The sequence below is a fragment of the Monocercomonoides exilis genome (assembly GCF_001643675.1).
Source record: "Monocercomonoides exilis strain PA203 chromosome Unknown scaffold27-1312184, whole genome shotgun sequence".
Taxonomy (NCBI): domain Eukaryota; phylum Preaxostyla; order Oxymonadida; family Polymastigidae; genus Monocercomonoides; species Monocercomonoides exilis.
The window spans coordinates 1,112,337-1,139,656 of NW_027150572.1; the positions used below are offsets into that span (position 1 = coordinate 1,112,337).

General features: G+C 34.5%; 7 protein-coding genes across 7 annotated transcripts; 2 read left to right on the top strand and 5 right to left on the bottom strand.

Annotated features, from left to right (window-relative positions):
* Positions 1-8,253: 8,253 nt before the first annotated feature.
* MONOS_15026 (uncharacterized protein) lies at positions 8,254-8,652 on the bottom strand (the record flags this gene model as incomplete). Its single annotated transcript, XM_067867875.1, has 1 exon — positions 8,254-8,652. One exon carries the CDS (start codon positions 8,650-8,652, stop codon positions 8,254-8,256), a length of 399 nt encoding a protein of 132 aa, XP_067726064.1.
* A 45-nt stretch (positions 8,653-8,697) lies between these two features.
* Positions 8,698-9,795, bottom strand: MONOS_15025 (uncharacterized protein; the record flags this gene model as incomplete). The annotated part of the gene is made up of 2 exons (XM_067867874.1): positions 8,698-9,386; positions 9,432-9,795. 2 exons carry the CDS (start codon positions 9,793-9,795, stop codon positions 8,698-8,700), a joined length of 1,053 nt encoding a protein of 350 aa, XP_067726065.1.
* A 4,784-nt stretch (positions 9,796-14,579) lies between these two features.
* MONOS_15024 (putative DDE superfamily endonuclease) lies at positions 14,580-16,136 on the bottom strand (the record flags this gene model as incomplete). Its single annotated transcript, XM_067867873.1, has 3 exons — positions 14,580-14,890; positions 15,207-15,890; positions 16,133-16,136. The coding sequence occupies 3 exons, from the start codon at positions 16,134-16,136 to the stop codon at positions 14,580-14,582; spliced, it is 999 nt and encodes a 332-aa protein (XP_067726066.1).
* A 1,692-nt stretch (positions 16,137-17,828) lies between these two features.
* Positions 17,829-18,797, bottom strand: MONOS_15023 (putative DDE superfamily endonuclease; the record flags this gene model as incomplete). The annotated part of the gene is made up of 1 exon (XM_067867872.1): positions 17,829-18,797. One exon carries the CDS (start codon positions 18,795-18,797, stop codon positions 17,829-17,831), a length of 969 nt encoding a protein of 322 aa, XP_067726067.1.
* A 2,104-nt stretch (positions 18,798-20,901) lies between these two features.
* On the top strand, positions 20,902-21,519 carry MONOS_13461 (uncharacterized protein; the record flags this gene model as incomplete). The annotated part of the gene is made up of 1 exon (XM_067866169.1): positions 20,902-21,519. The coding sequence occupies one exon, from the start codon at positions 20,902-20,904 to the stop codon at positions 21,517-21,519; it is 618 nt and encodes a 205-aa protein (XP_067726068.1).
* A 988-nt stretch (positions 21,520-22,507) lies between these two features.
* On the top strand, positions 22,508-23,474 carry MONOS_13462 (uncharacterized protein; the record flags this gene model as incomplete). The annotated part of the gene is made up of 3 exons (XM_067866170.1): positions 22,508-22,755; positions 22,847-22,880; positions 22,947-23,474. 3 exons carry the CDS (start codon positions 22,508-22,510, stop codon positions 23,472-23,474), a joined length of 810 nt encoding a protein of 269 aa, XP_067726069.1.
* Positions 23,475-25,049: 1,575 nt separating this feature from the next.
* On the bottom strand, positions 25,050-26,516 carry MONOS_13463 (uncharacterized protein; the record flags this gene model as incomplete). Its single annotated transcript, XM_067866171.1, has 3 exons — positions 25,050-25,522; positions 25,632-25,757; positions 26,285-26,516. 3 exons carry the CDS (start codon positions 26,514-26,516, stop codon positions 25,050-25,052), a joined length of 831 nt encoding a protein of 276 aa, XP_067726070.1.
* Between the last annotated feature and the right edge of the window lie 804 nt (positions 26,517-27,320).

A 27,320-nucleotide genomic window follows, 5' to 3' on the forward strand; every position in this document is an offset into this window, starting at 1 on the left:
CAAACTTTCATATCTTGCACAATCCACTGACAAATAAGGATTTTGAAGCAAATACATTGTTTTTGGAGGAGCTATATTCGAATTACTTGAGAAAAGTTGATGCAAAGAAGGTGGCTAATGCTAGATATTTCGCCAAAATGAAAAATAAACTCAATCCAGAAAATACCCTGACACCCACAATAACTACAATTTTGGCAGAAACAGGAGGCTTATCTTTCACTTCTATACCATTATTTTTTATTTTCTTTTACTATTTTTTCATTTTTATAAACATCATTTTACCATATTTTTTTATTTAAGATGCTTTTGATGAAGATCAAAGGGTGTACGAAGCAGAAAAAGCGAAAGAAAGAAGAGAAAGAGCGAACTGCGAAGTTTTCGAACAAAGAAGCGAGCAAAGGGAACAGGTTTTGCAAAAAGAAAGAAAAGATTTTGATGAAGATCAAAATTGTGATAATTCACAAGCTTGGCACCTTCCGCAGCAATGGAAGTCGATAAGTATTTTTTCTCCATCTTCAACTCAGCCTTTTCCTTCATTTACACAAACACAACCTTCTTCTTCCTTTTCATCATCATCTTCATCTACTGCTTCTTCTTCATCTTCTGCTGATTCAAAACAAAATAAACCCCCATCTGTTCTCCAATTGTTACTGAATAAAAAGTGAATATCATTTAATTTTTCTTTGACTTCTTTATGCAACCATCTCATATTTTTAATAATCACTAATAATTAATATTTCCAATTCTGAATTTATTTTTTTGAATGAAAAACAAAAATTGTGTTTATTTAGAAAATTTCTATATATTTGTTAGTTTTCTATGTAAAATATACTAATAAAAATGAAATGAAAAAAAAACCTAACAAAAACAAAAAAGTAAATAAAATTTGATCGAAAGAGCTTTTTGTTTTTCTGAAATACAGTTATAAATAAAATTTTAACTGTTGATCATCTCTTGCACGTGTTGTAAACGTTAGTTTCAAATTGTTCATTACGATCCGAATCGGAAGAAGAGATGTTGAAAATAAACAATAAATACTTAAACCAATCAAAAAAAGAATTCACAAACTTGTTGCATTTTTAAGATCTGCCAACAAGGTAGAGAGTTTGAAAAAATAAGTCAATATCTTGATCGTAATTGACTCATAATTGTTTTCAAAAAAGATCAAAAAATGATCAATTCAAATCAGATTTGATTAAGTCAAATCAAATAAGATTGACTAAATGCAAATTGATTGAGTCAAATCAAAATTATGTGCTCAATTCGAAAAAGCTCAAGTAGAACTTGATTGATTTGACTGAGTCACGAAAATGTGACTCAGTCAAATCGATTTTTGTCAGGTTTATCTAATTTTTCTAATTTTAATTGAATTTCCCTCAATCTCACCAAAGGCGAAATTGTTATTTTTATGATCACAAATTGCGATCAAACATTTTTTTGTTTTGTTCGTATTTGTCCTTATTATTGTTATTATTGTGTGAATTTTTGATATGTTACTATTTGATTAGAGTTTATTCAATGTTTATCACATTTTTTGGTGTTTTAATAGTTTGATTCAGGTTTTTGATAACTTTCCATTTTTGTTATTCCAACTTTGTTATCAACTTTTTTGATTGAAATAGATTAAAATCTTTTTGTTTTTTATTGGATAAACGTTTGCACATACGATTTATTTGAGTTTTTTTTTGTTTATGAAAATATTTTTAACATATTGTTTTTTTAAATGTGCATCATGTTTTGAACCGAATAGTTTTATGTTGTTTTGATTATTTGATTAACAAATAAAAAAAGAAAGCTATTGCAAGCATTGTTCTTTTGTTATTTCATTCTTTTCGAACTTTTTGAAAAGTATTCATAAAAAACGAAATATTTTTGTTAAGAATAATTTTTTGTTCGCGATAAAAACATAAATAGTTTTTATATAATGTGACAATCACTTTCTGACAATTTCAAATTTATTAATAAGGTTAAACTCAAAATTTTTATTGTTTTTTTTTAATTTTTTTTAAAATATCAATAAATAATAAATAAAACAATTATTGATGAATATAATTGAGCTTTGTCAGAGAAAAAACTAAGTTTTAATAAGAAATATGGGACGAAATACGGAAAATCATAATTTTTATGCCCTTGTTGTTTATCTTCAAAGAATTAAATTTAATTGTGGGAAATAGTTTTTGTTTTTTTTAAAAAATAAAAATTCTTCATCATAAATGTATTAATGATAATAATGTTTGATTTTTTAATTCTTCCATAAAAAAAACAAATAATTCTCAAAACAAACTTCAACATACCAATAAATTTAAAATAGAAATAATTAATAGTACTTTGATGTTCTCAAAATGTGAAAATAATCAAAAAAAAAATCTAAAAAAATTTGAAACTTTTCCACAAATGTTACTAATTCATTCAATTTCAAAATAAATATAACTGTTTTTTGAATAAAGGATGAAAAAATAAAAAACAGATTTATCATAACTTCATCCTGGGAGTCATAATTCCGGGAACCCCAACCCCAAATATTCATTTAACACAAAGCGAAACCGACTAGACTTTTGCAAGCTAAGCAAAAAAATAACAATAAAGTTTGAAAAACAGTATTATCATTTTTTCCTGGGAGTCTGCGTTTCGGGAACCCCAACCCCTTTATGTTTTATGAATATTTTTTTTTCGGAACCGACTAGACTGCAATAAGCTAAGCAATGAAGTCAGGAAAACTCATTAAAAAAAGAATATAATAACAACATAAATCAAAAAATGCATAAGAACTTCAAATCATTACAGTTGAAAAAATCGTTTAGAAATTAATAAAAAATTAACAATTGTGGAAACAGTTCAAAAACAATAAACACAATATTTCAACAAATTTAAACAACAAAATACTCAATAGAGATTAAAAACATATTCGTTTGTTTGAGTGATTGTCTATCTCCGAATTGGAAGATTTTTTTTTATTTGATTTTATAATTTCATTTGTTTCAACAATCATCAAGTCATCATCGATATTAGAAGAATTCCTTCGAGTGTGGTGAATAATTTGTGAATCATTTTTATTTCGTAATTTTTCGGTCTTTTTTTTCCTTTCACATTGAATGCTTTGATTTGGGAATGAACAACCTTTTGATGCAGTTTTCTTTGGAAGTGAAAAAACTGCTGGTTTTTCCATTGACATTCTTTGATTTATTCGAGATAATGTTCTTTCATTGATAGGCATATTGTTTGTATGATCTGCATTTGCTCCTGCAAACTTCTTTCTTTCTGCAACTATTCTTTCTTGCCCACTTTTGCAATCACTGATGATTTTCCATTTATCCTCTAACAATTGTGAATGAGATGCCGTGAATATATGATCGTTTTGTCTTTTGAAAGATAAATAAATCATCATCGAAGGTACTTTCAGCCAACTCCAAGTTTTTTTATTTGAAGGAGTGTATCTGAAGCCAAAATCAATAAAAATAAAAACTTCAACGTTATTAAATGAAAAAAAGTGAAACATACAAGTGAAACTGTCTGCTCATTTTCTCATTTAAGGTGCTTTGAATAGAAGAATCAAAAATTTGTTTCAAAAAGGCACAAAATGATGAAGCATTACTTCCAGTTTCTAAGCTCGTAGTTGACAATTTGGATGAAATTGATCCAAACTCTCCATCGCATTCCGATTTTCCATGCTGCTCCGTGAAATAATTCACATATATACAAGAAAATTGTTTGAGATTTTGGTTGTCATTCAGAAAATTACTTAAAAAGTATTTGTTCCTGAAGTGAGGGCCAGAGTCTGAAAAAATTGTCAGAGTTGATTGAAGTGGGTGTGATTCCGATATATGTTTTTCAATAACAATGTTCAAGCATTCAATGGCGTATCTGAAATCATGAGTTAAACAATCCGAAATGAAGTGATGACATGTTTTGTGAAGTGAATTATTTTGCTTTGTGTATGAAATAATGCACAGGTCAGACATTTGTTTTTTTGTGTAAAAATCTTTACTGATTTCTCTTCTTGAAAGCGGAAGCTGCCAATTCTCTTTGAAGTCTAGCAGCAAAAGAAGATCTCCATTTTTCAATTTGCTCTTTGAATCAACAAATGATTGTTTTTGGCATTCTGCCCATTTGTTGTGCTCCGTTATGTATTGCAGCTCTTCATTTTCCTGATCACTGAGTTGTCTATTTTGAGATATTTTCTGTAAATATCTTGCCCTTTCACAAATGGAGCACAAGTCAGTTCTGTTTCTAGGTTTTGTGATGATTCCTTGTGTTTTCTTGCAGAAATATGAGTAGGACATATTGATTCCTGTTTTTAACACCAATTCACTGTGAAGTTGTTTTTTTGTTTTATAAGTTGTTCTGTTAACTCCACCACAAAACATAGAATCATTCATATTGTTTTCGGGTGCAATGTTTGAACTATTTGAATCATTGCTGAAGTGATCAAAAGATGAATCGAGAAAAACAGATTGTCTTTGAGTTTCTATTTGAATAAATGAACTTTTAACGTAACATATAAAACTTGTTTTCCATCCGTTTGAACACAACTCTTCATATTTATTTTTAATTTCAAGATCATTAACAACTTCCACATTTTCATCGTTGCAGATTTTCCAATGGAAATTGTATTCGTTGCTGTTTTCGATTTGTTCAATATGGGATAATGTAATACAAATGAAATGATGGATTGTTGGATTAAACAAAATTATGGAAAGAAGATTGTATTTCTCTTTCTGAGTTGAATCTTGATCAGTGCATTGCATGCTTTTGGCAACTTCAATTATCCATGATGATTTGTTCAATCCAGCTACTTTTTCGTTTTGTTCATTTGAAGAAATAGAATTATTCTCACATCGAAATAACAAGAAATCTGAGTTGTTTGCATATTGAGTTTGCTGAATCACTCCACCAATCGATCTGCACAATGGACAGCTCAATTCTTCGTTCTTTCTTTGAGATTGAAGGATTTGAAACTCGTTCAATGACTGTTCAATTGAATGACCTTGTAGAATGATAATATCAACTTTTTGTGGCATTTCAAAAGATGCATATCCACACATTTGGCAAATGATATTATCTGTTGAATGACAACCCAAATTGTTCATTGCAGTAGGAGATTGTTTGCGAATTATTTTCAGTAACCATTCTATTGCATCATCCGATTCGTGCTCCTCCATTTTTGAAATATCATTTTCATTGTTCCATTTTTCGTAGAACTCTTCGTTCCAGTAAGATTCAATATTCTCCTGTTGATCATTTATTGATTTGCAAATATTGATGATTGTTGAAGAAAGAATATCTTTCGTTTCTTTCTGAAATTCCCTCGAATGGAATTTATTCATTGATGCAAACATTTGAATAGCTGCAGCTAAGTAACAGCTATTTCCTAAATTTTTCAAGCCAACTGGTATTGATGAAGAACAAGGATGCAATTCATGCGACTTCTGCACATTGACAATCAATTGTGGAACGTGTGGAATAGATGCCTTAGTTGATTCATCGTTATTTTGAATGTCTTCGTTGGAATACTCATCATCTTGACCGTCATAACCTGTAGGAAAACGATTTTCGCACAAAATGCCCCAATTATCATCATTGTCAAGATCTTATTTTGAAAAATAAAATACAAAATAATTAACAGAAAATAAAAAAAATATATAGACCTTCAGAGTCATGGAGACTATTTCTGACTTTGTTTTTTCTTTTTTGAAGCTCGGAGGATTCATCTGTGTTATCGAACAAAAACTTATTCACTTTTGCAAGTGATTCTTCATCGAGATAATGCCTTTTTTTGCATCTTCTATCTTCACAATCACTCTCCTCATCCAAATAATGAAGGAGTGATCCATATTTCGCATAATTGTATTGTCCCTGTGTAATATCGTAATGGTAATCTCGCAATTGTGAATAAGAACAGTAAGTGCTCAGATTTTTAAGTAATTCAACTTGCATTTTATTCTGAAGCTTTGGAAATATTGAACTCAAAGAATTCATCACTCCATCAAGTTGATCTATTAAATAGAACATGTATACATTAAAAAGAGTTAAACGTTAAGATTTCTATTGTTAACGAAATGTTCTACACACCATTTGATTTTTTATATAACGAATCTTTGATTTCCTTCATTTTTCGAAATGAAAAAATGAAATAGTCAAATAACTCGAAAATGTTATCTCCAGAAATGGAGGTGGCATATTCCCACAGCTTTCTGGACCACTTGCTCAGAGTGTATTGTTTTGGTTGCATTTGTATGTTTTCTGTCTTTAACGTTGAAAATATCTTTCACAGAAAGATCGATCCCTTTATAAGCTTTGCGAATGACATTCAAATAAAAAAAGAAAAGAAAAAAAATAGTACTTTTCAAATCACATTTGAAACGACTGAATAAAGAAGAACCAGTAAATGTTTCACATTTTGAAAATTAAAAATTGATTTTGCTCATTCAAAAGTTTCAAACTATAAACTCGTTCAGGAATTCACATGTTCACATTTTCTATTATTCTGCTTAAATCTATTTGACTAATTTAATATCCCCATCTTCTCTCGCTTGCTGAATTCTTCCGTTAGCTCCTGGTTCTTTTTCTGTTCAACGCTGAGATTCTCGTCTTTCACAGCTAGAATGCCTTTCATTTGCTCATTGATCACTTCCCCATCGAGTGTGATTCCTGCTATCTCCAGCATAGTAACCAAATTGATCAGATCTTTTATCAGATGCTGCTTTTCATTTAACTCTTTTTCCATTTCCAGCGCAATCTCTTTTTTTGGATCACTTCTCTCTTTCCTTATTATCCGATATTATTTATTTCTCAAATTCACCTTATTTATTTCCTTTTACTTCCAAAACTTCATCGTTTCCTTTTTCCTTTTTTCTATTATCTCTTTCAGCCTCATCTGCATTATTTTTATGACATCTCTTTCTTCTTCTTTGACTTCAAATATTTAATATTTTCCTTTGCGTTATTTATAGATTAATCAAATATATATTAATTTTCTGTTTCTTTTTGGTATCTATCTCTTATTCTTGAAGAAATCTTCATGATGTGTTCTCTTTGTCTCCATCAGAAAAATTGTATCTTTAGCCAATGACCTTGCAGATGTAGCTTTTATATTTATCTCAATCTGAAACACTTCATCTCTTTCCATATCTGTTCTTTTTGTTTTTCTTCTGTCGGTTTAACTTCTGCATCCTGTTGACGTTTGCAAAAGATGTGTCAATTTCTGTAGTCTTTCAGATCTCTTCATCTTTGCAATCATTGTTTTTAACAGCTGCATTTTCTTTCGCATTTGTTGAAGCATTTCCTTTCCTTCTTTTCTTTTTCCTGTATTCTTTGTAATGATGTCTACTAAGCACTTCAACTTCTTCATTTTCTTCACTGGAGCAGCACGCTCATTTCATACTCGATTCATGCATACTTGATTAGCAAAGAGAAGAAAATCGAAGAAGATAAAAAGTCATTATCAACATCTGTGTCTGCAATTGACTCATCGGATGATTCAGATGAATTGTCATAATATTCAGCAGCAGTGAAAAACAACATAGAAAGACGGCTGCAGATTGTGTTGTCTGTTGCGGCTGGGATGTTAGAAAATCACAGATAGTTGTTTCTGAGGGAGTAACAGAAACTTCGATGGATGTGTTGTGCAGCGGTGGGCTGCGCTGTATGGAGGTGTTATGTGTGCGTATAATGCAGTGCTTTCTGCGATGCTTTCAGTTACGCTGGTGGAACCGCTTCCATCGCTTGATGCATCGGAAGGCACGAAGTTGGGGAGCAAGCGGATCTTTGTGGAAGCAGATGTGAATTAGTTCCCGTCGATCTACGATCTGTTCGACCCGTCGCTGCAGAAATGGCGATTGTCTTAGTTGAAATATTTGGTGGTGAAGATGGACGATGAAGTTATATGAGAAGTGATTGGAGTATGCTATGAATGGAAGAATTAGGAGATAGCACTGGAGGCTGCGGGGGTGAGGATGGAGGATGTGGTTCTTTCTCCAGCAGCGATTGCGTTGTTGAAGCTTGAGGAGCGATAAGAAGCAGAGGAAGGTGAAGGGAATGAGGAGAAAGGCGGGTATCTGACAGCGCACAGAGAGTTTGTGGAGAGAATCAAAGAGAACCAGGGAAAGCTGGAAGAAGCGATGGCGCCGCTGGTTGTGGATGCGCTTGGGCTGAGTGGGCTGAGGTTTGCGAAGGCGGAGACTGAGGCGGGGCATGAGCAGGCAAGCTGCATTCAATAGAAGCTGAAATATGCAGTTCTCTGCCAGCCGATTGCTTTCAACTGGAGTTTTCAAGAGCAGAAGAAGAAGCAGCAGATGGGTCTTTGGGTATAGCTTCAGATGGAAGAGAAGAAAATGTGGGGAAAGATGAGGTACAGGTGGAAATGAATTCGAATGATTTGGGGATGAACGAGGAGCAAGGAAAAGAGGGTAGTTCGAATGATTTGGAGAAGGAAGAAGGAGAGGAAGAAAAGGAGGAGGAAGAGGAAGAAGAAGGAGAAGAAGAAGAAGAAGAAGAAGCTGTTTTTGGTGTGCGGAACTGTTTTGGCTTTGGTGACACACGCAGATTCATCGGCTGTGTCTTCTTCATCAAAATAGGCGCCTTCAATATTTGTATCTGCTTTGCACTGCTTTCTTCCTTTTCTCCTTTTCTTCCTGTTCTCCCGCTGCTCTGCATTCCTCCTTCTTTCCCTTCTTTCCCTTCTTCACAACAACCTGATTCTCAACTTCTATCTGTCAGTTCACTTGCACCTCCTTTTCCACTTCTTCTATCTCCTTCTCTTTCTCCTCCTCCTCCTCCTACACTTCCATCCATCTTTCTCTCACTTCCATTCTTGGAGCCTCCTCTCCCACCTGAAAATCCTTCCAGTGTCGATGCAATGAATCCCTTGTTGATCGCATGAAGACCAACTCCGCTGACATTCGACACGCCCAACTTGCTTCTGTCCAGCCGGATGGAGTTCTGTGTGTCTGAGGCTGCTGCATAAGAAGCGCTCGAAGATGAAGATGAAGACGAAGATGATGTTGCAGTTGATGATGTTGTTGCACTGGAAGGTCTGACTCGTTTTGCAGGCTGCAAGTAAATCCCACTGGCTGCTTTGTCTTTCGTGTCTCTTCTGCTGCCAACAGAAATGTTGTTTGTGGATGAGCACCGTTGAAAATGCCTTGTTTGAGACGAATGAGAACGAAAAACAGGAGAGGAAGATCCATCTTGTGGCGTTTGTTTGGATTTTGTGGTGCTTCTGACAGATGAAGTGGAAGAAGTGAGTGAGTTGTGGGTGGAAACAGAACAAGAAGAAGAAGATGATGATGTTGATAATGAAGGCGTAGTGTTGGAGGAAGAAGAAGAGGAAGAAGAAGAGGAGGAGGAAGAGGAAGCTGAAGTGTTTGAAGATAATGGCATTGTTGCTGCTGAAGAAGAAGATAAAGAAGCCACATTAATACGAGGAGCCTAACGAGATCTTGTCATCGTCCTTTTGATTGGAAGAGAAGAAACTGGCCTTTTGTTGAGAGACGATTGAAGTGACATATTTGAAGATTGTGATTGTTCTGCTTGTGAGTTTATTGGCACTGAAGAAGAAGGAAAAGAAGAAGGTGAAGAAGAAGAACAGGATAAAAAGAAAGAAGAAGTGTAAGAAGAAGAAGAAGAAGAAGAGGAAGAGGAAGAGGAAGAGGAAGTGGAAGTGAAAGATGCGCAGGTTGCAGAAGGAGCAGTGTCAAAGGGACATCTTTGAGGAGCAGAGGAAGAAAAGGAATAATATAACGTTGATGAAGCAGTTGACGCAGATGAAGAAAACAAAATCAACGACACAACCAACATTGCCAAATTAGCTGAGGACGCGAGCTCAGCAGCTTTCGAAGAAGAAGGAAAAAATTATCACCAGAAGGGGAATATTCACAAGATGTTGTGAACGAATCTGTTTTCTGTTTGTGTTTGTGCCTGAAACTGCAATTGCATCTTTTCATCAGCTAGCGCATGTGCCTCTCCTGGCTTTTGCAGTTCGTTTCGCGTGATCTTTTTATGTTCAATTGCTTGCTTATCAAAACCAGTTTTTCGGAAAATGGTGTGAAGAGAGGAATTGACGGACCGTTCAATGAGTTGTGATAATCGTTGCCTTCGTTTTAATTATTGCTGTTATTGCCTTCATTGGATGATGAGAGAAAGAGCTCAAACGTCTTATCGAGTGAATATATCTTTAACTTTGAGAATATAATCATTTCATCACGGACAGAAAAGAAGAGTTTTTTTGTCTCAAAGTTCTCTGTCGACAACTATGCAGCAACGTCATTGATATCTGTGAAGTCATTAAGTTCATCACATCTGACAGCTTCTCCATTGTGGAGTCGAGCAGGTGGATGATGTGATATCGTCATAGAGGTAGATATCGGGGGATGGTGAGGAAGATGAAAATGATGATAAAAATGAAAAGAAGAATGTGTTGTTGATGTTGGACAAATTGATGTCAAATGAACAGTTTTTTCTTGAAAGCGATGAAGATAGGTCTGATTGAAAGAGTTTATCAAGGCAGAAGAAGAAGAAGAAGAAACAAAAGAAGTTGAAGATAATCGCCCACAACCTGGTGAACCCATCATCACCGCTTTTTTTAATGCTCCAGCTGAAGATGCAGAAGAAGCAGAAGATATCAAAAGTGAATCCAAAGAAAAAGTTTGTGGTGAATTTGTTTTTGCCTTCGATCCAAGTGCAGAATTAACATTCGAAGGCAGGCTGTTTTCAATCGCAAGCATTTGTTTTTTCTCCACAAGAAAGAGGGAAGCCTGAACTATCATCTGACAAGACCTAATGGTAAATAGCAGGTTTGTCAGAGGAACATTCATTATCTCCCTCTCTGCATTCTTCAATTTCTCTTTCAGCTTTGAAAAAAAAAGTCGAAATCGCATCTTTGTTTGTATATTCATTAACCTGCATGGCATGCATGTTCTGCTTAATCTGCCACCTTTGATTAAAAAACAGCCTTCTTTCGTCTATCATTATCATCATCGTAGCCTTCAGGTTTTCCTGAAACGTATCTTCTGTCTGCAATGTGGGGGGGGGCTGTTGAGCAAGAGCCTTCATCATCCCACTCAACTCTTTTTTGATTAGGATTTGCTTGCCTTCAGCATGCTCAGCTTCTTCACCAACGCTCCAAACGTCTCCAGACACAAGGAGACTTACGAGCCAATTGACATATCGCGTCACACACTGGAAGAAATCTTTTCACTTGCACATATCTTCTTTGCTCCACTTTGGCTGCGAGGCAACGCTGGATAAGTGACTTCAATGTCTTTTGGAAATTGCGATATTGCGAAAGGAAAAAGTCCAAATTCTGGTATTATTCGAACCAAGTGCTCATGGAGTTGGTATCGGTATCGGAGTTTTGAGAGACTTGTGTGCTGAACGATTTAGCTTCCTGAAACTTGATGACAAGAGAGACATACTCATGAAGGAGGACAGGTTGTATTTAGGTTGTAAGGAATAAGACGTGTGAAGACCGGTGCACCGAATAGGTCTTGGCTGAAGAACTCGAAGTGCGAGAGCCATGAGCGAAGTGGTTTGTTGATGTGATGAACAATGGTTGAGTGTGTCGATGCGCGAAAAGAGCAGTAGTTCAGATTGAACTGCGATTCTTTATTGTAATTCCAGTTCATCAGTCCCACAAGGAGCACTCCTTCTTTGAAGGCTGTGCTGGTAAAGGCGGGGGAAATGTCAAGGGATATTCAAGTGAATGATTCAGGAGAAGAAGAAGAAGGTGATGATTATGATATTGATAATGAAAAAGAATATTATTGAATTATGTGATCCTGGCGAAGAAGAATATCTCTATGGAAATATGCAAGATAGATCCAAAAGAGCAGGAGAAGACGAGTTTGAAGGCGCAGACGAGGAAAGAGGTGTGACTGTAATATAAGAAAAAGGGAAAGGGGAGCTTCTTGAAGAGAAAATGGCACTGGAATAGGCTCTTTCTTTCTTTCTTTCTTTCTTTTTTAAGTTGTTTTTAGAATGCATGCAAATTCTTTTTGAGTGAGATATGTGAGCTGAGGAAATGATTTGAAAGGATTTGCGTTCAGTTATTGATGAAGTGGATGTGAGGCGAAGATGTGTGCGAAAGGATAAGAAGAATAAGAAGAGCAAATTCTGAATGTGAAAATATCACTTGCCGTTTAGTTGCACTCTTAAAACTTTGAAGAAATTGATATTGGCGCAGGTGCATGTTGGTAAGACTATCTTCTTGTGAAGTTAATGAAAAGTTCATTGTTGAAATTACGAACTTTCGAGGAGATAATCGGAGAAATTTCGTTGAAAAGAGATAATTAAAAGAAAGGTTTGTCAATGTTGCATATGTTTGATGAGGAGAACGTATAACTTTGGTTGCATGTGTTGGATTAAATGAGACTTTCTCTACGTAGTAGTTATTCTTCTGTTTGATTTCGTGCCTTCTTTAAAGTGACTTTAAAATTCTCTAAAATCACTTCCTCCTTTTTCACCGCTTCTGCACCTCTTCTGCACTTCGATGCAGCATGTACACCATCTTTTCTCATTAAGAACATTCTGCTTCTCTTCAGCCTCCGGCTTCAAGTGAATCAGCAGGCTGGTCGGTCTCGCTTCTCCGATCACTTGTTGAGTGTGGAGAATGACTCAAAAAACGATGTTCCATTGAGCTTATACCAATGCATGTGATTGAGCTTATCTCTCTGAAGCAGAACATTCTGAGCATCAATCAATTTTGCGGTAAATTTTGTATTTTGAGTGATCTCATTTCCAACAGGTGTGCCAAACATACCAATTTGTATTTCTTCTATTCCAGTAATCTCACACAGAACGGGTCCTCTTTTTGATAATCACTATTCTTTTCATATTTCAAGGTTATGTTTCAAAAGGAATGGTCACGTATCCGTTTGCATTCGGTTTTTACAGATACTAATAAACAGTTTGATGGTGCGAAAGTCAGATCTGCAATAATGGAATTATTCAAAACTACTGAATAAGAATCTTCAGATAAAAATTTGAGGCCTGAAGGGTTAAGATTCTTTTGGGGGATTAAACTCAAATTCACCATGTTGATTGATCCGCTTTGAAGATGAAAAGGAGTTACCGATTTTTGACTGGAAATGCAGGAATCCATCATCAGAGTTGAGCATTCTGTTATTAGCACAAATGGCGAAGATGAATATTCAAGTGCCACATTTTTCAGTTCTACTGAAGAATTGAAAAATCTCAAAAATAAATTTTTTTCCGCAGAAAGACCTGGCTGCAATCTTTTAACTCCTGAAAATGTGATTCGCTGAAATAAGTTATTATTATCAGCCATTGATAGAAATTGCGAGTCATCAGTATAGCCTTGACAAAATTAATTACAATTATTTCATATATATATGAATTGTTAAGAGCCTCATTGTTTTTCAATGATGTATTTCAAGAGACATCTTGTCGTTTAAATGTCTCTTCTTTTAGAAAATACTCCATAAAACAACAAATTCAATTTCAATAGAAAATAAAATTTTAAATTGATCATTAAATAACATTAAAAAAAATATTAAAAAGGAAATGCTATTTGAATAAATTGATAATTTTTTATCAAATAAACATTCATAGAAAAATGCACAGATTTTTAATAAATGATAGTTTTAAAGTGTTTTTAAATTTAACTTCCATGGGAGAAGATTTTGATCTATCGTGACTTTTCATTAAAAAAAATACCCAAATTACACTTCAAACATTTTATTTATATTTATATGAAATGATTTTTAATATTTTAGTTAATATTTCGAGTTATTGAATTGTTTATTGAGAAGGGCATAATTTGCAAATGAAAATGTATTTAATCCTAAATAATATCCCATATTTTTTGTTTAATTAATGATCAAGAGACCCAGAATTGAAAGCATCGGATGTGACTGAGTCACTTCCAATTTGACTGGGTCTCAATGGCATTAGATCGATCTTATTGGATGTTGACCGATCTAATGCCACTTGATGAAGTCAAATCAATCAAGTTCTAGTAGACGTTTTTCGAATCTTGAGCAAAAAATAAATTTGATTTTATAACATAGATGTCAACCTCTTTTTTTGGAATTGATTCAATCAAATTGGAACTTTCTCAATCTCACTTGGTCCAAAATAGGAATTACGAAATGTTTGAAAAACTGATCTTATTATTTTTTTGTTTCTTATTTTATGTGATTCCTTCGTTTCGATTATTCACAAAACTTTGATATTTTATGCATCTATATAAAATCCATTGTGTTTTGATCTGTTTTCAGCAAATTTTGAGTATTTTTATAGTTCAAAAGGTTTGCATTTATTTTTTATTCTTTCACATGATATCCTTGCGATTGAGCATTTATATTAATTCTTATGATTATTTTCATATGTTTTAAGCTATTAACAGCTGTGACGTTTTATTTAAAATCAGGATCATTAATAACACTTTTTCAACGTTTATTTCATATAAAACTCAAGGGGAAACAACGATTTTTGTTTCATTTCAATATTTTTCATAAATATTTTATGACATACATACAATAAGTTATATTTTTTATTCTCTTATATTTTTTTTTTTTAAAAAAAGGTGAATGATTGAAAAATAGAAATAATAAAAGAAAAAACTAATTTCTTTGTTCCAAAAGAAGCCTTAAAGGACTTGGCGTAATTCTTTTCGCCTTTTCTGCTTCTGATGAACGTGGAGTTGAAGGAAAAGGAGATGAAGAAGATGCAGAAGAATGTTGGATTGATTTCCACTGACCTGGTAAACACCAGGCCATAGAATTATCATCTTCGTCACTATCATTTTCTTCCAAATCAATCCTTTTCGTTTCATTTCTATCTTTTTCTTCTTTTTCTTCGATTTTTCGCTTTTCTTTCTTTTCTTCTTCACATTTCTTTTTCAGTGCGCCTTCCTTTTCATTCTGTGAAATATCTGAATAAAAAAAAGAGAAAATATAATGGTTGAAAGAGTTATCAAAAAAAAATCAAATAAAAGATAATGAATATAAATATGGGTAAAGCAATGAATAATAAACTGTCTATTTGTGCGTGTAAAGTAGTTATTGTGGGTGTAATTGACAAGCTCGGATTCAATCTATTTTTCAATTTTATTCGATATCTCTCATTCGCTATTTGTCTTGCTTTTTGTTTTTGTAAATGCTCCGTCCACAAGTTGTCCAAAATACGCTGATTTGCTTCCCCGTCTGCTCTTGTCAATGGATTTCGTAATATATGAAAATTGGTCAAACAGCAAGCCACATTGAAATAGTCAGCAATTCGATCAATTTCGAATATCCATGGTTTGCGAAAGATGGAGAAGAGCGTTTTCATCCTTCCAAAGAACCTTTCAACTATTACACGATGGGAAGCAAGCTTCTGTGTGCCAACGGGCTTTGTTATGATAGCGTCAAGGTTTGGTCTGGCACCAATATATGCAGAATCAGCTAGAATTTTGGATCCCTCCAGTTTCGATTCAAACAATGGATAATGCTCTTTGAGTATAACATAGTCATGCGTGGAGCCTGAGTAAATAGCGCTAATGGTGCTTGCTGTGCCAACCTTTGGGTTAACACCCACTTCTGCCTTGACACAGTAAATATGGTGTTTTCCACTAAAGAACTTTTTTCCATATTCCAATCGACCCCCTGGTCGGTTTGTCGGAATCACAGTGCAATCAAGCACTATTCCAACATCCTTCATGCTCTCTATTCTGTCTTTGCGGAACGACAGAAAAAGATCGGCCAAAGGCGATCGAAGCCGAGACACAATGGAATGAAGTAGTCTGACAATTGCACTTTGAGAGTCGAGTTTTTTTGATGCAAGTATGTTTGTGAGGGTGCAAGAGCCGTGATGGAGAACATTCAAAAGCAAAAATAATTGCTCTTCCAGTGTGTTAATTGCTTTTGCCTTTCCCCGATGAGGAAGTGAATCATCTGGAAGCAGTTATAGTAACATGTCAAATTCTGATCGCACAAAGACCGTGAGTCGAAAGAATGCACGAGATGGGTCCTTCACATCTTTGCATGCACATTCGATAAGTGATAGGTTTTCTTTTCTTTTCGTTGATTCAAAATGTTCAGGAATTGCGTTTCTTCTTTCAACACATTCCAAAACATCCAAAAGTGGAGATTGTGACATCAAAAAATTTTTCAACAACAAAAAAAATTGATCAAACCCATATTTTTGAAAATATCTGAAGAAAGATCACAAACCCAGAATTTGTTAAATTGGTCATGACTTAATCAAATCGGTTTTGAGTCGATCTTTTTGGTATTATGAACCACTTTTTGGTCTTAGTCGAAGCTAATACCGCATTGCTTAATAATTTCGTTTTAGTTCTAGTAGACCTTAAACGAATTGAGCTGGTCAATTCGAATTGATTAAGTCAAAACGTTTTTTGTCTATTTTAATGGTTTTGACTCAATCAATTCGGTTTTACCTCAATCTTATTTGTGATCAAAAATACAAAAATTATATATCAATTTTGATCATAATTCTTTGAAGATTTTTGTGTTTTCTGTCACAGAGCTGTTTGCTTTTATTAATTTTTCAATATGTGTATCATTAATGTATAATTTATATATTTGCGTTAAGTATTTTTATGATCATGAAAAATTCATCGAAATTTTTGACACAAGTTTTTTTTAGTTATTTTTGATTTAATAATAAGTTTTTAATGTTCAAACTGTTATTAATTGTTTTGATTATGAAGTTAGTATTCATTATTTCGTTGGTTTTGTTTCAGTTTTATTTTGAAAAGATGTTATTTGTTGAACTATTGTTTTTTCATAAAACTTTGTCTGAATTATGAACTTTATAATCTATCTTTTTTATTTTTTATATGGGTGATTATTTTTGAAAGCATATTTTTTCATTCAAAATTTTCGGTTTAAAAATTTCTCTTGAATATGAACCAGTGAACATTGAAAAGTGAAAAGGATTATCGAAGACATTTTTATCTTTGATTCGGTAATAACATTTATTTTTGAAACAGTTGTGATAATTCAACAATTTGAATACAAAAAATCTTCCCAGTGACAAACAACGTTTGAAAAATCGATACCCCGAAAAAAGTTATGATTTCAAAAATAATCACCCATATAGAAAAGAATTGGTTAAGTGATAAGTGGTTGAAAAATTTTTCAATTCGAATTTCTATCATTGTTTTTTCTGTTTTTTTAAATTTCGTTATATGTTTCCGATTCTTTTTTGATCATTGAATTTTTTTCTTCAAATCAATCAAAATTTTACAAAATATAAAAAATAAAATGTTTTTAATGAAAAATTTGTTAAAACAAAAAATTAATATTGAATAAAGAATTTTAAAAAAAATCAAAACATAGAATCTTTCGTTTTTTTAAATAAAAAAACATTCACATTATAATATATATGAAATATAATTCATTTATTCTTTTAATATTGAAAGATATGAACAACTTAATTTTTGAAACTTTCTATTGATCATGCACCCATAATTGAATCAATTGGTCTTGACTCAATCAAAACGGTTTTGAGTCTAACTTTTTGGTTTTATATGTCACTTATTGGTATTAGTCGAAGCTAATACCGCATTACTGAGTCATTTCGTTTAAGTTCTAGTGAGGGAGGAAACCCGGGCCGGGGAGGAAATCCAGGCCAGTGATCAGAATAAAAATTTCAGAATATTAATATATGATTTATCCAAAAAAAGACTTCCTTGTTTATTCAAAATAAAAATATGGATAAAACATATCGAAAATTATTTGGAATGATTGATTACGAAAGTTATGAATAATTATCCACAGGAAATGAAAGAATTAAAAGAAAAGTCAATTACAAAATTAAAGAAAAAAACATTAAGCAAAAAGTTAAGAATCAGAATCAGAAGCCTTTTAAATCGCTCCGAAATTACTTCCTTCAGGCGCTTTTGTTGGCTCCACAGAATTCTCGGCACAAGATGGTGGATTTTCCGGTAAATGCTTGAGAACAACTGATTTATCTAAAGGCCAGAGCCCAGTAACTTTCCACGATGAGATAATTGTGCTTGGATAGCTGGCCGCTGCCAACCCATCTCGAAGTATTGTTGTGAAAACTTCTCTTTTCTGTGAGGCTGTCGTTGTCTGTCCACTTTCTGTTTCTCTAGCAAATACTCTTTTCATATTGGCGAAAATAAACTGATCATTCGGTTGAATGATATGCGATGTGTGAGATGGCAATTTAATCAAATCCACAAGATTATCTTTACAGAGTCTTTTCATTTCTTCAGTGAAATGTCCAACACAGCCGTCCATAATCAACGCTGCATGCCTGTATTTCTCCCCAATGGCAATCCTTTTTTTGATAATTTCTGGAAGAAAGCAGATTCTGAATAATTCAAAAAACAATGATGATGTGACATGTCCAGTTGTCGATGGGAAGAATACTTCTTGTGAGGTTGTGGCCAACTTGTACTCATCCGGCAAAGTTTTATATGGAATGACTATGGGAGTTAAATATCTGCAGCCATCTGCGCTGCACATGAAGACGATTGAAGTTGCAGTTGGAAGAGATGTTTCTGGTGTTATCACTGAAGGCGAGGATGAAGATGAAGCGACTTGATCATTTTTTCTTTTATGAAAAAAGGTTGAGGTTTCATCGATATTGAATAACAATTGAGGAATCGGTTTTTCCTCGTTAAGATACGATTCGTATAAATCGAAAAAAGGTATTAAAACCTTTCGGCAAGAATGAGCGGCCCTTCCGATTGGAAGAGCCTTTGGCTTTGCAAACACAATCTCTGGATGTCTTTGCAAAAACCGTTCCGTCCAGTGCTTGTCCACTGATTTGCATTCTTCACCTTCATTCCTTTTCTTTTGCAACATTTCATTTGCCTGTAAATAGAAAAAAATTAAAAAAAAAAATATAAACACATCCATAACAAACCGTTTGAGTTATGTATTTTTTTGTTGGATATTTACCAATTTTTATTTCGTCAAGAAACAACTGTTTCATTTCCAACTCTTCAGCTTCGTCAAATAATGTGGGCCTACCACATTTCCCAATGCTTCTGCCATTGTCCCTTGCTTTGATCGCTTGCTGCAGTGAAGATCTTTTTTAACAAGCCGCTTTTATCAATCTGTCTTTCAGAATATTCAAGAATATCGTGAACGTACAAGGCTTTAATGTGTGGATCTCCCAGTGATCTTATTTCACTCGTTGCGTTGACGTGCGTTAAGGAGGGTTTTGTTTTAAACATTTTGATCTGTAACTTTTTTTATATTTTTTGATCAAAAATGGTCCGGATTTCCTCCACGGCCCGGGTTAACTCCCTTACTATATATTGCGGGTCTTATACCCGGGAATAATTCCCTTTTTAATTATTATATCAGATCAAGAAAAAATAAATCCCATTTTCATTTTTAAGAAAAACGTTCTTTGTGAGTTTTCTTGCATATATAAACAAATTTGAGTGAAACAAGTCAAATCTCAACAGTTCATTTGGGTGTTAGTTATATTCTTTCTTTATTTTATTTGCTAACTTCTTATTCTTTGATAATTGCTTTTTCATATTTTTCTTACAATAATTCGATGAATCCAAACTAATGCAATAATAATAGATGTGAATATTCATCATAATTCATGTTGGAGAATGCACAAATAAGTATTTGCGAAAAAAAACAAGTTTATTAAGTTTTAATTGTTTTCATATCATTATTAAGTTTGGAATAAAATATTCTCATTGATAGAAAAATATTCGCTTATATAAATGTTTTTATTGATTTTTTCGTTACGAATTCTTTCCAGTTTTAAGCAATCAAAAGTCTTTACTGAAATGTGCTAGCGGGAAAGTTGAAAATCCAATATGCGATCATTTCGCCTGTGAGATAACAAGTCTCTTAATCATAAACACGTTATTGTGCATGACCCATCTCAACATCATCCCTCTCGGCTGTTGTCCACTCCTCACTGTCCAACACCACTCCGCTGCCTCCATCTGCTCCTCCACTTGCACCTTCCAACCACCTTCACTCAACAACTACAATCACAAACACCACTCACTCTTCCTCTCTGCACACAGCTCTCTCTCCCTCACGAACTTCTCCCTCCTCATCCCTCAACCGGCCATCCTCTCCTTCCCCTTCTTCTCCACCCCAAACAATCTCCTCCCGGATGCCCATTCCCTTATCCCTGCCTCCTTCTCCATCTCCCACTCCTCTTTCTCCTCATTCATTCTCTTCTTCCACCTCTTCCTCTTCTTCTGCCATCTGTCCCTCTTCTTCACTCACCCCATCTCCCGGATATGCTGACAGCCACTTTTCCTTCACTCCCTCTAAGCAGTCAAACTAACACAACTTTCACTCTGCCTTCCTCAGCTCCCTCTCTGCGTATAAGTCATTCTCTGTACATGCTGCTGCATCTCATATCAGAAAATCTGTGGATTCTTATTCGTAAAGTTGGCTGCAGCCAATCCCTCCAACACCTTCAGACAGAATTGAACGCATTGACGGAGCAGTGGCAGTTTTCGAGAAACTTAGCGAGGTCAACGAGGCACGAAGTCCGTGTTTAAAGGCACGCACAAAACAGTTAGATTATTAATATGAAAAGATCACAACACTCTCTATGCTTTCAGCAGAAGATGGACATTGCAGTGTAGATAGAAAAAGAAATTCTTCTTCATCATCATTCAATACATCATTATCACTTCCTTATTAACCTATTTGTTCTCTGACCTTTTCTTTTCATCAGATTTGAGAGCTGTTGGTGATACAACACAAGTTCTGAAACACAGGTACATATGCAGCTGTCTCTGCCACAACTTCCCTGCCTCTGTCTGTCCTCCTCTCTTCCCCCGTCATCTGTCAGCCTGCCCTCTTCCCTCTCCTCTCTCCACTCGTCAAGGATATCGAGCTGCTGGTCACTCCAATCCTCTCATTTGCATCACAGCAGAAGGAGAGCAGAGCAGGCAAGACAGCCAAGTTGCACGGCATGAACACCACAAACAGTAGCCAGCTGCCCTCTCAGCTGCTCAGCAGTGCTGGCTGGATGCTCATCGGCGACTGCATTCGGAAGATCAACGAGGTGGACAGCGCAGCCCCATCGTCTCTGATGCCGACGATGATGGACGAAGGTTTCATCACAAGCTGCCCGCAGAATGCATTCAATCTGCAGGTCGATGCAATCAACCAGATACTGTCTCCACTTGCATTTCACAAGGAGATGACTTCTTTGGCACAGAAGAGGCTGGCGTTGAAAAGCAGTGCTTTGGGTTATCCACAGCCTGCTTCATCATCTTTATCTCTTCCACAAACAACGATGTATCTTCCACTTTTTTCTTTTAATGCTCTTATCCCCTTTTTCAATTTCACATTCATTTCCCAGTACTGCTCCATTTCTTCTGTCCGTGACATCCTCTTCCTCCTCTCCAACTCTATCAAACAAGCCTCCTTCGAGCACAGCATCATCAGTGCTGCCAAAAAGAGGAGCTTTCCTGCTTCCGTTCTTCCTCCTGACATGCTTTCTCTCCTCGACACAGAAGGTGACTTTGCAGAGAGAAAGGACTTTTTCTCGACTGAAGAAGAAGGAGAGCTTAAAAGAGCACTTTGAAATGAAGATTCACTCTTGTTAAATTTGCTGTGAATGTCCTCAGAAATTATGGTGTGCGATTCAGATGAAAATGGATGTGACTTCATGTGCTCCCACAATGTCTGTGGAGTGAGAAATTTCCATTCAAACCCCACTCTTTTCAGTCAAAAATGCAATTCACATCAAACAAATAAGAATCAAACAGGAAGAAACAATTCTTCATCTGAGATGAGCATCAATCCATTTTCTGATCCCTCCAACGAGATTATCGTTCCCTCTGAGTCGCAGAAGCAGCCTAAAGGAACAGTCGGAAGCTTTCTGTTTTTGGCAGACAAGAATGGAATGGACTGATTTCGCAAAGCGGCTGTAGTGTCAAGGCAGCAGATGATGTTCATGGAGCAAATAACAGTGAGTGTGAACTATGCGGATAGGAGAACACGCTCATCATCTTTGCCTCTTTCTTCACTTACACCTCATTAGGAGCAGAATTCTGTATCTTCATTGAGTGCAGTCCAACAGAAATCAGATGCTGTTTCATCATCATCAGCAGCAGTTGAGCTCTCATCTTTTTCTGTACCAATTCCACCTCCGCTCACTTCTGCTGACACCTCCACCCAATCTACTCCTTCACTATCTCTTTTGGCACCTTCTGTATCTCCTTCTTTATCTCCTTCTCCTCCACCTCCTCAGCTTCCTTCCTTCAGCTCTTCCATCAACCAGCTGGCTTTGCAGCTTCTGAACCCTTTAAATCCTTCTGTTTCAAACCCAGTTTCATTCACCAACGAAAATTTGTTTTAGTGAAATGTGTTAATCATATTTATCTGTCAAAGTTTTCCAAAGAAATTTGCAGAAAACATGAACACTTCTTCAAGTTGAAAAATGAAAATTATCGATTGGAATTTTCTTTCAACAAGAATTATTGAATTATTTCTATGGAAACGAATAAAAGAACCTTTATCAAATCATTGTTGATATTCCACCTTTGCTTTGTTTTTGTGATGATGAAAAAATGGATGAATATTTGGAAAAGGAAGATCGTGGAGAAGATTCAAGCCAAAAGGCTGTGGAAGGAGAGAATGATTCAATGACGCTTGATAACCATGACATTGTAATCAATGCAGTCGACAGGGAGGAGAAGTTGCTTGAATTGTTGGATGCAATGGAATCGATGAAGCTTAGGCCTTCAGATTTATTCAAGAACGGATTAGTTTCGAAAAGCAGCTTCTGTCGTGCTGCAAAGGCAAGGAAGGAAGGAAGGTACATTTACAGAATAGGAAGACCCCCCAATTCTGAACAATTGATACAAAACTACATTCTTCTCTAATTTTAAAGATAAAATACAACTTAGTGCCTTTCCGTGTGCAAGACAAGTGAAAGACTTAGTTGGATTTTTCTTTCTTTCTTTTTTTTAAGTTTTGTGTTCATATATTTTTGCTTGTATTTATAAGGCAATCGAAGTGATAGCCGAAGATCAACACAAGCCAACTCAGAGCTTTCATGTGTGCCGCACTTTGCCATATTCCTTTATCAAGTCGAATGAGGACCTTTTCTTTGTTCATCCCATTCATTTGCCAGCAGCGAGAGCTGCTCATTCCACAAAGGAATGTCTTTTTCCTTGGTTTGAAAAAGTTCGACATTTGTATTATGAGCATCAGTTCAAATCGGAACTTATTTTTAATCTGGACGAAGTGTTTATTACAACTCCTGAAGTCAAGCCAAGCCTTGTTGTTGCTTCAAACAAAAATGATGTATGCATGACGCCAGAGCCATCGCTCCCAGCAGGCATCTCAGGGCTCTTCATGGTTTCAGCAGATGGAGTAAGTTATCCAGCTATTTTCAAAATCAGAGCAAAAAAACTACCAAAGGAATACTCTGACGCTACTGAACACTCATTACGTTTCACGGTTGATGACACTCCCTCAATGACTGCAGAAAGCTCCGGTTCTTTTTCGAAAAAGCGATTGTTCCGTTTATGATCCAAAGAAGAAAATTCGTCAAATGAAAAGAAGAGCATTGTTTACTATTCATGGATTCACTTGCTGCATATTTGTCAAGGAATATCATACAATGTGCGAAGGACAACAGAATTGATCTATGCTTTCCTCCTTCACATACTTCTCATTTTATTCAACCTTTGGATCTCTACGTCAATGCCAATTTTAAAAATTCTCTCAGAATAACTGATAACGAAACTCATGAACCTAATGCGAGTAGTGAAAGGAGAAACTTTGTTTAAAAACTGAGAAATGCATTACATGCTGCATTTAGTCCCTCCACAATCACAGCTTCATTCAGAGATGCAGGCATCTTGCCTTTCAACCCTGATATTGTGCTATCCAAGCTTCCAGAGAAAAAGCCTGAGTGGGCAAGAGTATCTTCAAAAATCATGGTTCCTCAATTGCTTTATTTCAATGGAAGAATTTTTTAATCAACAGACCCAATGGCCCCTTATGATGAAGGAGTTCATCCATATTTTTTTTAATTTTCATGTTTAATAACATTTTCAAACTGTATTTTTTTTTTATGTTTAATAAATATTTTTAATGTTCAATATTTTGTTTTAATGTTTTATATTTTATAATGTTTTATTTCAATAAAAAGAAAACAAATGACAGTTGATTTTTTCTCATTTGTTTTCAGAACAGATATCGTTCATATTTGAAATAAAATCAATTATTAAATAACGAAAAAAATAAAGTTCCGGGTTTATGACATGTCCCGGATTTTTTTCACACTGTTATATGGAATCAAAACGATATGGGAATATCATAAGGTTTTGCAAAAATCAAAGCATTTTAGATCTTTCTATTTCGTCGTGATTAATTCAAAACGGTTGTGGTTTTATCTCGACGGGCCGTATCACGGATTTATGAAAATAATGTTTGTTGATCACATATTTTTTTTTTCTTTCCATTTCTTTTAAATAACGTTTCAAATATATGCAACATTAAGATATGTTTTATGTTATTGTGTTTTGGAAAAATAAAAATGATCATTAAACTCATGTTTTTTTCAGATCTTATGATTTTTTGAAGACATCATTTTTTTCACTTAAAAGGACGAAAACATCATCTTTAAGCGGAATTTAAATTAAATTTGCTTTTTTAATGAAAGTGTCTGCGAAACAGAGATTTTCAGCAATGTTTTTTACCAATAAAAAACTTTTGCTTTGGATATCACTAATAACATTTTTTTCATATCATTTTTGGTTCTAAACGTGCAATGAAGTTATATTTTTTATGTTATTTTTTCTAACAATAATCGTTTTTTAAAATAATTGTTTGTTGTTTATTATGTTAAATAATTGATGAAAAATATTCAAAAAAAAGATGGGAAAACTTTTGGAGAAAAAACAAACGTAATTCATAAAAAAATTTATGAAAAGAAATTAATTCCGATAAAAAATATATAAAGGACAATTTTTTTAAGAACTGTTAACATTCAAAATACATTCGAGAACAGTTTGCTTGTGTTGGTATTGTTTCGAACTGGGCACTTTTTGGTTTTTGCAGGATTTTGCTGGTGCTTTTGCAATACACAAACAATCGTTATCAGGAGTCTGGCTGTGTTCTGTTTGATTTAACTAAGTGGAAGAAGGAGGATGGATAGAGGAAGTGTGATAGGGTTTTATTCTTTGAAGGCATTAATTGTTCCAGATTGAGAGATCGTGGTTGCGATAATGAACTTGAAGGTTTTTGCTTTCCCATTGTTGGTTGAGACGAATGAAAACTTGGATGAGTTTCAATTGAACTTGACGTTGATGGAAGAGAAGAAATTGAAGTTGGAGAAGAAGTTAATTGAGAGGTATTAGTGGAAATTACTCCCTCATTCATAAATGTTTCTTGTGATGATTGTAACTCAGATGAATGAGAATGTGTTGTTTGATCCGAAATAAGAATTGTTATTGGAGGTTGTGGAAATGCAGATGAAGCTGGTTGAGTTGTTGGTGAAGATGAGGTTTCATTTGAAGAAGAAGAAAGGTTTTGTATAGGTGGGAATAGAACAGAAGAAGAATTAGCTGATGCTAAAGTTCAAAAAGAAGAATTATATGAAGAAAAAAGTTGCTTGGGTAGACTTCCATTGATTAGGAAGCAGCCATTTAAAAGAATTATCAATATCATCGGAAACAAAACCTTCATCGCTTTCAGAAATCGATGAAATTCGACTATCTTCATTCATTGCAAAAACAACTTTCTGATCTTCGCTGCTTTTGCCTTTTTTCTCTTTGATCTGTGTTTGAGGTTCAGTTGTTGCATCAGCTGAATAAAAAAATTAATATGGTATGTGAAAAAAATAAAAATGAAATTGTTCATATAAAAAAAAGTCAATATGGGAAAAATATAAAAATTCAAACTATCTTCAAGTGCGTGAAAAGATGTTACACTTGAAGAAGGAATTGAACTGGGGTTCAATCGATAAAGCAATCTGGCTCTGTATTTTTCATTTGCTTGTTCCTTTTTCTGTCTTTTTTCCTCAACTTTTGTAATAAGATCAGAAAGGAAAAGTTGATTAGCCTCAAAATCTGCCTCCGATAATAGATTTTGCAGTATGTGATGATTTGTTTAACAGCACGCAACGTAAAAGTGTTCAGCAATTGAAGAAATTTTTAAGGGCCAAGGTCGACGAAATATTGTAAATAATGTTTTCATACGACCAAAAAAGCGTTCGACGATTACTATATGTGCTGCAAGCTCTGGTGTCCCAACAGGTTTGATAATTATTGCTCCCAATTCACTTTATGCACAAATAGAAGCCGAATCTGCCATGATTTTTCCTCCTTCCAAACGTACTGCGAACTGAGAGAAATGCTCACAAAACACGACATAGTCGTGAACTGCTCCGCCATGAACCTTGCTGATAGTACTTGCAGTTCCTGTTTTTGGATTCACTCCCACTTCAACTTTAACACAATTAATTTTGTGCTTTCCACTGAAACAATCACTTCCACAATTAAATTCTTTTCCTGTTTTGTTTGCCGGTAAAACTGTACAGTCTAAAACAAGTGCCACCTCCTCCATTCCACGAATTCTGTCTGGTCGAAACGTGAGAAACACATCAGATAAAGAAACTTTGATAGATTTCAAGATCGAATAAATTGGATGAAGAGTCGCATCTTGCGTTAAAAGAAAAGATGAGGTGATGAGATGAGAAACAGTTGGTGATCCAAAATGAAAATAATTAAATAACAAGAAAAAATGATCGTCCAATTTTTCTATAACTCTGCGTTTTCCCGGATGAGGGTATATCTCAGGTTGAACAAGACGAACAAGAAGATCAAACTCACTCTTTGTGATACCAGTCATTCTGAAAAAGCCCAAATCTTTGTTGGTGAATTTGGACAATGCGTTTTCTATCAATGACAGTTTCTTTTCTTCCTCTTTTTGGTGAGTAATTTTCGGAAGAACATTTCTTTCTTCGACATGAGCAAAATTTTCCAAAAAATTAGGTTGACTCATTTTCAGAATAAGATAGAAAGAATTGATCGAATGAATACATTATTTGGAAAAATTTTTGTGATCCCATTGTCCCACTTTTGATTTAATTCATTGTGAACAAATCAAAACGTTTAATCTTTGACTTTTTTGTTTTAGCACTTGATAAAAAGAGGTTGATAAATACAATTACTATTGACGATAACACAACGTTTAAGTTCTAATGTTTTCATTTAACCGGTTATTTGTTTTTTAATGGGAATATTGATTTAAATGATCTACTGATTAAAATGAACATTTTGTTTTGGTTTATTCGGAATTTTATGATCAATCAAAAGTTTTGTTTTACATGAGCATGGAAGAAGATCGAGATGGTTTGAGTTTTATTTT